Source organism: Lagopus leucura, unplaced genomic scaffold, assembly GCF_019238085.1.
Source record: "Lagopus leucura isolate 7727_CA_CO unplaced genomic scaffold, USGS_WTPT01 Super-Scaffold_100002, whole genome shotgun sequence".
NCBI classification, from domain to species: domain Eukaryota; kingdom Metazoa; phylum Chordata; class Aves; order Galliformes; family Phasianidae; genus Lagopus; species Lagopus leucura.
In genome coordinates this window covers 68,188,800-68,201,858 of record NW_024962263.1, presented here as the reverse complement: position 1 = coordinate 68,201,858, position 13,059 = coordinate 68,188,800, and the positions used below count along the sequence as shown (strand labels likewise).

Sequence of the window (13,059 nt, the reverse complement as noted above, 5' to 3'; positions counted from 1 at the left end):
TTCCAATGTCATCACTAGCTCAGTAACCCATTTTCTCAAACACTCATTTCCTTAAAATCTGGAAGGCAGAAGCAAGACAATTCATCCTGAGAAGGTACAAACAGCAAACCATCATCTAAATCCTGAATGTCAGCTATTCTTCTGCAGATACTGAAGCACTGAAAGCAAAGTGCACCGAGAGTGACGTGAAGGGCTTAGACAAGAGGATGGACAATTCCTGATTGTTTTTGCCCGTCCTCCTCTTATTGCCAGCCTAGAGAATTGTTGAGAGAGCCTACATCACTGCTGGACTGCTGACCGAATTATGCTTTGTTACATTCCATAGCTTCCAATTTCTGCTGTTTCTCAGAACTTTTAGGTATTTTAAGCAGATATTGGACCACTGGACGATGGGTTGCTGAGATTACACTCTTCATTTTGGAGAGATCATCTTGAGACTCAATCGAGGGTTACTTTCCCTAATCTACCCACGTTTGCCTTATGAACTGTCACTACTGTAGTAATGAGACACTTGGCTTTTGTTTGAAGGCTTTGCCTACAGGCAGTCACAACACCACCGCTACCCAAAAAAGGCAATTACATCAAACCTACCTGTAAGAGGCCTCCTTCCAAACTCTGCCATTTAAGAAAGTTTCCTGCTGCATCATACGAGGCTGCAATAAACTGCAGTTTCACATCCTGATGATAAAAAAAGGAGACAAACAACAAAACACTTTAGGGATTACTGTGTCATTGTTCTATGCACCTCTAAAACTTTCAGTAGGATGATTTATTTTTCCCCCTTAGATTTTATGCTTTTAGTTTTGGTATTTTACTTTTTTTGTTTGCTTGTTTTTAAACTTAATTACCTTTTTTTTTTCTTTTATAGCCTCACTTTTTGCTTGTATTTTTTTGCCCTCAAACCAAAAGCTTCCAAGAGAATAGAAAATGGTTTCTCTTGAGTGCACACCCGTAATTGTATATTAGATATATCAGGCATTTGCTCAACTCAAACTCACAATCAACACAAATTACCTACAACCTAAAAGCTACAAAACCATACCACTGCTATGCTGCTACCAGATCATGCTTATTCAACTACTTTCACATTTGGTGGTGATTTGGTGGTGTATGAGACCCTTAGGTCGTGGCCTGAACCAATGGTTGAAGCACCTGGTGAAGGGGCACAGCCAGGCCTAGGAGCACAGCTGCAAACAGTACACCTGCATAACCAGAACCTCCCTAACCTCATTTAAAGGCTGACAGCCTTAAATGACTGTAAAAAACATTTATTTAAACTTAGTGAAAAAGAACACGAGTCTTACTTCTTGATTTCTGCTGAGAGGCCTCTGACCTCCTGTATTTATCTCAGTACTGGCAGGTAAAGGTAAACCTAACAAAAGTAACAAATACTGAGATATTTTAATTGACAGTGACAAAACAGCTCAGTTATAACGTGACTTTTTCTATTTTGCTGGAATGGATTTTGTATATCTCTCCAGCCTCTTATTTCCATTTCCTATAGATATATAATAAGTATTTTGTTTTATAGGCCTCTGCTGTTAGAACTGGTAGGACTGGAAAAATCTATTCACATTAAGAAAATTATACAGGTTGATATGCCCTATGTAATCTGAAATCTATGCAGGTTTCTAACATACAGCAGCCTCAGAATTTCAGCCTTACAATGAACACTTCTTACTTGTTAAAGCAGAAGCTGAACTGCAACACTGCAACTTTGTTTAATATAAAACACAACACAACTTGGCTAAAAAGCCTAATAGTTTATTTTTGAGTCAACTGGAAAAAAAGACAAATATAGCAGTACAAACAACAGGTTACCACTAAAACTATTCTCTGTGATGTACTTAATCTGTATAAACTATTCACAGAATCACAGAATCACAGAATCACCCGGGTTGGAAGGGACCTCAAGGATCATGTAGTTCCAACCCCCCTGCCTAGCAGGGCCACCAAACATACACATTCAGATCAGGTTGCCCAGGACCCCGTCCAACCTGGCCTTGAACACGTCCAAGGACGGGGCATCCACAACCTCCCTGGGCAGCCCGTTCCAGGGCCTAACCACTCTCCTAGTAAAGAACTTCCCCCTAACATCCAACCTAAATCTTCCCTCCTTCAACTTGGATCCATTTCCCCTAGTCCTGCTGTTATCAGCCCTTTTGAAGAGTTTACTCCCCTCCTGGGTGTAGGTTCCCTTCAGGTATTGATAGGCTGCAATGAGGTCACCCCGCAGCAATTTTACTAACTTTAAAACAATTTCATAAAATAAAACACCAATTACTTATCTAAAGAAAATGACATTTCTGAGCTGGAATGATAGATTGAATCAATTTTTGATAGAACTCAGCTTGTTCAGACTTGTAACACAAGAATGAAAGTTGATGTAATGGACATATGAATAGAAATATGTGCATAAGTGCCAGAAACAAGAGAAGGAAGGGCTTAAATAGTGTAACAACTATGGAGAATACAGTTCCCATCACTGCAACTGAGGAGAGGGCTGAGATAAAACTACAGGTCAGACATGCCAGTAAAAACTCTGCACCCTGACACCAGGAGTACAGCAGCAAAGTTACAGCACATCACTTACACCCTTATTTTTCTAATTAGCTCATGAGGAAAACCGACAGAGCTGTAAGGACGTATGCATTTCAAGTAAGGGAAAAACACATGTAACAACTTTCTTAAGACTTAGAGAAATTGAAGTAAAGAATACTAGGAGTGAAGGACAATGCCTAACCTTCTATTAACTTTGTAGGGGTATAAAAGATCCAAATTCTAGTTTATCACTGCCAATCCATAAGAATCTTGGAGTCTTACTGAGGACTTACTGAGGACAATTGGTCCTGGTCAGATCACTTAGGTATGCTTAGCTCTGCATTACGAATGTGAGCACACAAGTATGAGCAACAGAAATGTGTTGCAAGTGTGAGTTAGTAAAATAATATTTTCCTGGAGAAGTTTTTTTAACATAAATATCACTCTCTTCTTCCATACAGATCTCCCACTGAGTTTTGTTACACCAGCTGCCTAAAAATTATCTTTAGTGGACTTGGATCTGCAACAAACTGAAAACTTTTTAAGTGATGATGTCCTCTTCCTAACATCCAATTCCCCACATCTATTGCCTCCCACTTACCTCACTTCTTCCTTTAAAACTGAAGACAGTAGGGAGATGATTTGTCTCAAGCACTTGGGATGCTAATCCTGGTTGATAGCCATAATACAGCCATGGCAGATTATGCCTCCTGAAAAACATCACAACGTTTTCTCTACAGAAACACAGTGTTTTAAATCAAAGAACACTCAGAACAATAAACTCCATAAACACAATTCAAGACAGAATGTAATGGAAAAGGTAACTTACCAGAATGCTATTGAATGAACAATACCTAGCCTTGCTGTATTGGTATAAATATATTGAAATAAAGTGCAGGCATCTGTACTTGAAGAACTCAGTGAGTTCATATTCATCACACACATATTTCCAAGAGCTTGGCATGCTGTGAGGTTAGAGTACAACTGCAGTGGAGAAACACAGGAACACAGAAAAAAAAAAAATCTATGAGCAGTTTTTTGTGAGATACAAAATTTGTTACATTTAGTCATTCCTAAACCTCATCTTCACTTGAAAGTGATTTTGTTTTGCCAACATCTAATATTTTCTTCAAGTTATTCTGGTTCTACATTTTTAAAGATGTCTTTTTTTTTTTTTTTTTTTTTTTTTTTGCATTATTTGGATCGTATGATGCAAAAAAAAAAAAAATTAAATCAAAATTGCACCTGAAAAATGAGGCTTTATTATAGCTACATGCTTCAGAAATATCCTCTCTTCAGCTTAGTACTTCTTGTAATCTGCTGTTTCTAAACCTTGAATTTACATGATTGTTCAATTTTGGCAAACAAACTGCTGCCATGTGATGCCAGAAGTGATTCCTGGCAGCTGCACACAGGTGCCAATAACAGAACTAGTATTAACTCGCCAGCACCCACTGCCTTTGCATGGGTCAGATGGGTCAGATCAGCAGCTGCACAAACATTCAGGCAGCACCTTGGAAGAGCTCAGCAGGAGAAACAGGATTAAACTTATCGATGGGATGAGAACAGATTCAGTTGGTGAGAATGAAGGGAATGAGGAGGAGGATGCATCTCAGAGCAGTGTGTGTGAAATGGGGAGAAAACGTGGGTCATGAGAAGTTAAAGTGAGGTTGAGAGGAAAGGAATGCGGCAAAGCAAGAGTGAGAAAAGGGGGCTGGTAAACGAGGCAGGCTTATCCTCTTCGCTACTGTGCGTGATTCTGTTGCTGCAGCCACTCTTCGTGGTTACTGCCACCCAGAGCAATATGCAGTTAAATAAATTAACACATAAATCAAAACAGAAATAAAATGGAAGGTTCAGTGGTTATCCTTTTCCATCACAAAACAGAATTATCAGTAGAAAACTGACTATTGCAGGACTTTCACACTATTCACCCTGTGAAGATTTCAGCCACAGAGAGTGGCTGAATGCAATACCATTCATTAGAGCTTAATAGCCTTTCTAAGCATTCTGGATATATATTTCTCTTATCTATTGTCTTCTCAACATAAAGTTATTTAAAGCAAGCCAACTTCCACAAACTAAAGCCCCAATGTTAGAGGGGCTTTTATGCACAGTACTTGTTTTGCATAAAAAAGCAAACTGCAAACATTAATGAAACTCACCCAGCAGGCAGAGGCTGAGGATTGCAGGTTTTTCAGAAACCAAGCCGATGTCAGTGTTACACCCTGTAAGTAAGGAACAGCTTCACTGTCTTTGTTCAGAACAATTAACTGAACACAACAGTCTGGGAAACTGTCAAACAGAAGAAGCTACTTATTTTTTATAAGAGCTTTCTGACCTTTGAAAATGTCTAAATCGAACCAGCTCCCTTCTAAACTCAACCACCAAAATGAAATCCTTTGTTTCACTCCAATAAGTTAGACAAAATACACATAATAAGAGTGGAACTACTGAAGTTTTGAGTACAGATTCTGTGGCAGAGGAGCTCTTTTTCCTGTACAAGGAAGTACTAATAATTCCAAGAGTAAAGAGTTGACTGGATGGTAAATTTAACTTGCAACCACATTTGCCAAATTCATTTCACCACTTGCATTTTATAATTGGATTTAAACCAAACTCTTGAGCTCCTCTTCCAGAGTCCAACCCCCCTGTTAAAGTAGATTCCCTACAGTAGGTCACACAGATAGGAGTTGAGACTGAGGTGAATGAAGAAAGGATAAGACATGCTTGCAAAATAAGGTAAGACTGACAAATGAAAACTGAGGAGAACTATTTGAACAAATTTATCTTGGGTATATGACAGGAGATGCTGTTTTAATACTTGCTTATACATCTTGCATGACTGACAGGACACAAAGTTGGGCAAAACAGCAAACACTGAATTCAGATTACAAAGTTTGTAAAAACACAGGAAACAAAGGGGGGTATCTAGTGGGGAGATGAACATGTGGTAGGTGAACTGAGAAGAATGTGAACCTTGAGTACTGGGGGGATAAGGGGGCAAGCTCATTATAGCACCAGGGTATAGTAGTAAAAAGAGGCTGGGCCTCTGGTGGATTGAGAGATCCTACTCAGAAATGCCCTCAGGAGACTCTCCCTTTATTTGAATAAAGAAAGCTGAAGACTCCTGTGTCTCTTTTTGGGATAACTGAGCAAGCCTATTGGAGCAGAAATCTTCCCAACAAGATGGGTCTTGAATATTCTCAGAGAAGGAGATTCCACAGCCTCTCTGGGAAGCCTGATTCGGTGCTCCATCACTCACACAGTAAAGAAGTTCTTCCTGGTGTTATTATGGAATTTCCTGTCCTTCAGGAAGCTTTCTGCCCGTTGCCCTTTGTTCTGTTGCTGCATGCCACCAAAGAAGTCCACACACAATAAATACAACAGACCACATACAACTTTGTTTTGATACCAAACTTGTGTAGATTACCTCCACTTTTCAGCCTCCAAGATGTTCTTAAACCTATCCCAACAGAGCAATGCTTGCCAGATCTACATATCTACTCCTCTCTCTATGCTGATGCAAATTACCTCACAATCACTGCGACTGGACAGCAAACCACCACCTTCGTTTTCCAGGAAGAGAATTTAAAAGACTTGCTGGATACACCTTGAAAATGCTTCAGTACAAAAATACTTACTAGCTGTCCAAACCGAACAGTTGCAATTCCCTTTGGAGGTAAGCTTTCACGAGCGCTGAAACATAAACCTCCACTCTGAAAAAGAAACGAAATTTACAAATGGAAATGTTTGCATTTTCCAACACAACTTTTCATTTTTCTGAACTTTGATGAAATAAGCATTCCTCTACTTACTAAAATATTTGGGGTGCTACAGTCACACGACTTGCTTACATTGATGAATGTCTGTTCACATCTTACACACCTACGGATTGCAAACATGAAAGAAACACTTAAAATGCAGTTAAGTATGATATTAAGTGCTTAGTGAATGCTGATTACATAGGATGCCTTTTAAAGAGGTAAGGCCTAATGACACCATGATCATCTTCAACAATTCAAACTGAAATCCAAAACTCGTTATTAGTTTGTTTCTACTGTCAGTGAAGAAGCAAAGAAATGATACAGTTATCAAAACAAACAACAGAAAAAGCCCACAGAAGCAAAACACACAAAAAATCAAAAGAACAATGCTGGTAAGGTAAGGATTTTATCAAACACAATGCATATTAAGTTTGATATTGGCTTGAGAAATTCCAACTCATTGCTTTTAAGACTCTCACCAAGCTTTAAGGGCGTATACAGTAGAAGCAAAAGAGAACATTTCTATTATTCATAACTGTTTGTATCCCATGGATACAGACTTTATCTCAGAAATATTCCATTTAAACAGAATATGAGACTTCCAAAATTATCAGTAAAAAGGAAGAATACTTACCTGCTTCCTAACGCATCTGAAGCGGAGAACGACTCTGCACTCCCATTACAAACTACACACAATGCTTCATTTAGCAAAATGCCATCAACACTCCTTTCCACTGAGTTGAAAAGAAAAGCAGCTGTGATATAACAGTGTGATGCACAGTATGTCATGCAGCTTAAAAAAAGTGCTAAGAATGAAAGCGTCAGTGCAGAGATCTGAAATAAATGTAAAGATTTTGTCTCCTCCAAATCAAAAGCACAACTTGCACAGTACATCCACCATAAATGCATACTCATATTTATTTATGTTGGGCTGACAGTTGGACTCGATGATCTTAGAGGTCTTTTCCAACCTTAATGATTTTCTGACTCTATATATGTACGTATGCCAATGTGTTGTTTATACAGTGCATACACACCATTGTAGTCATGAAGTATTTCATGTATTGCTGCTTTGCTGTTACAAACCAAAAAGGCTCAGAATAGATGTATTTTTTCATGTGATATTAACATCTCTAGAGATTCCTAAAAAAATTAAAATTAGTCATCCTGTAAAGAATGACTCTCTAGTAGACTGTGTAAGAAATTAAACCAAACTGGCCATTAAATATTTAATCAGAGAATTACAGACACGTGAGAAGTTTTTTCCATCCTGTGTCTTTGCAAATGAAGAAAATTAGAGCTCTCAGAAACTTTTTTAACATCCTTCAATAAAGTCATTCTTTGCTCTTTTTTTACTATGCAAGATCAGCAAAAAAATGTATTTAATACAGAAACTAAAATGAACAGCAAAATTCATTTTCTGTGTTTACTGCAATGCATCAGTAACTACTACAGGGCATCAGGTAAGAGCTGCAGATTTAGGCAGGCATTTGTCAGGGAATCACAGATTCAGTGCATTTTAGGGAAGCGTGAAATCCACAGATCTTAACACACAACGGCTTGCTTGGTGCACTCAGGCTTCCTGGTTCCACCTGCTCATGTATCTCTAATTCCCATACTGCAAAGTACCCACGCGTTATATTCTCTAAAACACATGTGTGTTTTTTCTCATGTCTGCACTGAAATTGGTTTTACTCCCCATTTCACCACCTACTTCCATGTGCCAACCATGGAAGCTTCAGGAAAGTGATGTAGTGTTGCAGTATTCTTTTCTACAACTCTTTCTCATTAGTTTTCATTTCTAGGAGCAGTGATAAAGATTTGCTGCCTTTGAGGAACGAAGTTTGGGATTGATAGCAATGCTAAATCGTTACCTTACAAATGCAAACATATGTTAAATTTCCTTTTTTATTTAAAAGAACTCAAATATCTAAAACAAGCAATAATATCTCATAACTTGCATATATTTCTTACCTAATATTTCATTACTGAGGCATTTACATTTTCCTTCAGAAGTCAGGCCCTTAGGGCAAGTAATACAATTCCATCCATCTTGAGTAACCCCACTCTAAAATTAAACATAAAACTATTAACTTTTTCAAAAACAATCATCAAATACCTGTGACGAATGACTGATCCAGATGTTCTTTACTAGAAAATTTGTTCAGATACAACATAATTCTATCCAAAGACAGACCAAAAAAAGTATTTTTGAGTTTTTCTGAAACATTAGTTAACACCTGTAGTAAAGACTAGAGTTCACTGAAAGTGCTGGGTTTAAAAAAGGTACAGAGTTTTTCTGCTAAAATATATGTGTATACATATATATAAAAGCAATCAAAATACTAATGCATAAAGTCATATTTACATATACAGAACTAATGGAAATGAAGAAGTCTTAGAGTAGATCAGCTCTCATAATTGCACGCATGTATCTGAACAGTTCACAAGCACACTTCTGTTATATTAAGGAATAAGGGCACCCCAGATCAAAAACAATGGGAGAAGTGAAGATAAACGACCATCTTTGGGTGATACAGATGTTATTCCCTTCTCCACTGCCATGGGATCGAAGAAAATTACCACCAGTACAAGTGGAATGACAAAAACATCAATAGATATTTGCCAAGGACTTGGTCTAGTCACAAGATGAAAAGAAGAGAAAAACTACTCGCATTACCCAGTTAGTTGCTAAACTTATGCAATTAAGCTCTTCTCTTGAGAAGGAAACTATTCTAGAATCATAGAATTGTGGAATGGTTTGGGTTGGAATGGATCATTAAGATCATGTAGTTCCAACCCCCTGCTACAGGCAGGGACACCTCCCTGTAGACCAGGTTGCTCACAGCCCCATCCAGCCTGGCCTTGAATGCTTCTAATGAGGGGACATCCACAGCCTCACTGGGCAACCTGTTCCAGCACCTCACCACGCTCATAGTAAAGAATTACTTCTTAGCATCCAGTCTAAATCTACCCTCTTCCGGTTTAAAGCCATTTCCTTTCATTCTGTCACTACCTGCCCTTATAAAAAGTCCCTCCCAAGCTTTTCTGTAGCCTCCCTTCAGGTACTGGAAGGCTGCTATAAGGTCCCCTAGGAGCCTTCTCTTCTCCAGATTGAAGAACCCCAGCTCTCTCAGTCCGTCCTTGTAGAGGAGGTGCTCCAGCCCTCTGATCATCTTCACTGCCCTCCTCTGGACTTGCTCCAACAGCTCCATGCCCTTCTTACGTTGGGGGCCCCAGAACTGGACGCAATATTCCAGGTGGGGTCTCACGAGAGCAGAGTAGAGGAGCAGAATCACCTCTCTGGACCTGCTGGTCACATTTCTCCTGGTGCAACACAGGATACCGTTGGCCTTCTGGGCTGCAAGCACACACTGCAGGCTCACGTTGAATCTCTCATCAACTGACACCCCCAAATCCTTCTCCTCAGTCTCAAGCCATTCTTTGCCCAGCCTGTATCTGTGGTTGGGTTTGCCTTGACCCAGGTGCAGGACCTTGCACTTGGCCTTGCTGAACTTCATGAGGTTGGCATGGGCCCACCTCTCAAGCCTTTTGTGGTCCCTCAAGGATAGCATTCCTTCCCTCCAGCATGTCAGCTACACCACTCAGCTTGGTGTCCTTCTAGAATTTTTTTCTCCTGGAGAAATATTATTTTTCTGTTTACTCTAGAGGGAGAAAGATGGTTAAGGTTGGTGCCTCCAGCTCTATGCTTTGAATATGACACTGAATCGTACTTTAATTTGTCAAGACAGGCTGAAAGAATTGAGCAAACTACAAGGGCACATAGGTATAATTACAGTAACATAAAAACAGCAGCTCATTTCAAAGCAAAGTATCAAGGAGTAGAAAGATACTGCCTGAATATAACAATCTATAATAGAATTTATATAAATAAGACACTTATGAGCTCCAATTCTTCTTTAGCATTAAATAAAACAGTGGTTGGTGTCTGCGCAAGGGTAATATAACATGAGTAATATAAAGGTAACATAACATGAGACAGAACTCAACAGCACTGGAGGGAAATTGAACATTTTAAATCCTCTTGCTTTGACAGTGCAGTCAAATTTATAATGAAAAGATGCCTCTGAAATAATATATCATTCTAAAGAGAAATATATTCTTATTGATAAACATTGTTTTAAAGTAAAAAAATTCCAAGTAAAGACTATCTCTCAAAATTATTTTAAATTAAAAACAGCTCGCAGTCAGATGGAAATCTAGTATCAGTTTTATGGCAAAGTGTGCAAAGTTCAATACTCACCATATTTGCTGGGCATTTTTCACAAATAACAGAGGACCCACCGTTATTAGAAACCATCCTATACCCTGGCAGACATACACATGAACAACCTGAAAGCAAAAACAAGCTTTTAATCTATACAAAATTGATTTTTTGTCACAGAATACTAAGAACAAATGTTATTTTTTCCTCAAGGAATCAATATAGTTTTTCAGATGTATGCATAAAATACAGAAGTAAGATGTGAAAGTTACCCTGTTTTTTAAAACAATGTTCATGTCATTGTTTCTAGGGATAGGTTTTGGGAGAATGTTACAGGGTTGAGTGAAACATGAGGGAGCTAAGGAGGAACACATAAAAGTTGCACTTTCGTGTTTTTTCTCCAACTCTATCAGTTGGTATAATAATACCACAGTGCCATCCTTAGCCCACTCTCTACATTGTCACCAGCATTATGTATCTGAATTCAGTTTTTATCCTTTGAATACGATGAAAAGTAAGCTGAGGGCAGACCTTATTGCCCTCTTCCAATATTGGAAAGGTGCCTACAGTGAGAGCGGGGCTGGTCTCTTCTCACTGGTGAGAAGAGGGGATGAAGAGGATGAAGGGAAATGGCCTCAAGTTGTGCCAGGGTAAGTTTAGGTTGGATATTGGGAAAAACTTCTTTACAGAAGGGTTGTTAAGCACTGCAATAGGCTCCCCAAAGAGGTGGTTGAGTCACCATTCCTGGATGTGTTTAAAAACCATTTGGATGTGGTGCTCAGGAACATGATTTAGCAGAGGGCTGTTAGTTAGGGTAGTATGGTCAGGTTGTGGTTGGACTCAGTGATCTTGAAGGTCTTTTCCAACCTGAGCTGTTCTATGATTCTATGTTTACCTGCAAAAGTTCATAACAATATAAAAGTAGTTTTAAAGCTATTTTAAACACTTAATATTTTCCATGTGAACTAAGGTTTATCTTGAAATTTCAGTGAATAACATTGAAATTCATGTAAACACTACTTCCATGGCACTTGCTAATGCTCAATAGCTTTTTTTTTCCATAAACTTTTTAGCCTCTGTATCACAGACATTTTGCCATATATTTAAGCACATACTAAAAAAAAAAATTGATTCTAAGTGCTAATGAACCGTATTTATTATGTAAACTCCTAAATTTGGCTGCGTAAAAATCACGTGCAATGATGTGATTTTGCAAGAACCACTAGTATCCTTACCAGCCCACTTTTACAGAACCAGCATTTGTCAAAATGGTGGGTTACCCTGCCAGAGATTTAGACGGGACTTGAGATTTCTCACTCAGAGGGTAGTGAGGCGCTGGCACAGCTGCCCACAGAGCTGTGGCTGCCCCATCCCTGGCGGCGCTGAGGGCCAGGTCGGCGGTGCCCTGGGCACCCTGAGCTGCTGGGCGGCGTCTTTTCCCACAGCTGGAGCTCGGCGGGCTTTAAGGACCCTTCTAACCCAAGCCGCTCCGTGCTTTGGTTCCGTTCGCCCCCCCGCACCGCCACTCGTTGCCGCCCCGCTCACCGCCGGCGCTCCGCCTCTGGTGCGCCCCGCAGGGCCCGCAGGACAGCTGCGAGATGTCGAAGTAGTGCGCATCGCCGCAGTCGCCGGGACGCTGCAGGGGCAGAGAGAAGCCGCGGGCGGATGGCGGCACCCGGAGCAGCGGGAGCAGCAGCAGCAGCAGCGCGACAGCGGTCGCCATGGCTACGGGCGGCCTCCAGCGCTACCCGCCCACGGCTGCCTCGTACGGCGGCCGCGAGGGACGGCGCGGGGCGGGAATGTGTGACGGGGTGCGCGGGGGGGAGCGCGGCTGGGTCAGTAACAGTGCGGTAATAGGGGGCTGGCGGCTCGCTTTCTGGGGCCTCACTTGTAGAGCGGTTACACAACACAGTAATCACAGAATCATAGACGGCCTGGGTTGAAAAGGACCACAATGATCATGGAGTTTCAACCCCCTGCTGTGTGCAGGGTCACCAACCAGCAGACCAGGCTGCCCAGAGCCACATCCAGCCTGGCCTTGAATGCCTCCAGGGATGGGGCATCCACAGCCTCCTTGGGCAACCTGTTCCAGTGTGTCACCACTCTCTGTGTGAAAAACTTCCTCCTCATGTCTAACCTAAACCTCCCCCGTCTCAGTTTGAAACAGTTCCCCCTTGTCTATCGCTATCCAAACGTTAAAACATGATAACGAAGTATAACAGAAGTGCTTTGTGTGTTATTTTTCTGAGAAGAAACCGGCAGCGCAGCTACTGAGGTAACCGCGATGCCAAGGCACGGCCCGCGCCGCCCCGACCGCCTTGAGAAAGCTGAACGCCGGCTGTACTCGCAGCGCCGCTTCTCTCCGGGCTGCCGGACTCCGACTGCGCGCTAAGGCGCCACGCAGGCGCACACGGTGCCGGCTGCAGAAGTGCGCCTTACGGAAGAAACCCCGCACCGGGTGCTGGCGGAGAGAGACGGAAGAAGTTGCGGGGCTTCGAGGGCAGGGGAGGGGGTCACGCAGGCGCA

At 41.1% G+C, this 13,059-nt stretch overlaps 1 protein-coding gene across 1 annotated transcript in view; it reads right to left on the bottom strand.

Annotated features, from left to right (window-relative positions):
- TMEM67 (transmembrane protein 67) overlaps positions 1 to 12,256 on the bottom strand; it is a 31,500-nt gene extending 19,244 nt beyond the window's left edge. Inside the window, exons 1-10 of the mRNA XM_042870173.1 lie at positions 12,079 to 12,256; positions 10,573 to 10,661; positions 8,283 to 8,376; positions 6,943 to 7,042; positions 6,360 to 6,429; positions 6,186 to 6,260; positions 4,707 to 4,769; positions 3,371 to 3,525; positions 3,143 to 3,251; positions 592 to 678 (exon numbers count right to left, since the gene is read on the bottom strand). Coding sequence (XP_042726107.1) covers positions 592 to 678; positions 3,143 to 3,251; positions 3,371 to 3,525; positions 4,707 to 4,769; positions 6,186 to 6,260; positions 6,360 to 6,429; positions 6,943 to 7,042; positions 8,283 to 8,376; positions 10,573 to 10,661; positions 12,079 to 12,256 — 1,020 coding nt within the window. The remainder of the gene's footprint in view (positions 1 to 591; positions 679 to 3,142; positions 3,252 to 3,370; positions 3,526 to 4,706; positions 4,770 to 6,185; positions 6,261 to 6,359; positions 6,430 to 6,942; positions 7,043 to 8,282; positions 8,377 to 10,572; positions 10,662 to 12,078) is intronic.
- Positions 12,257 to 13,059: the final 803 nt, after the last annotated feature.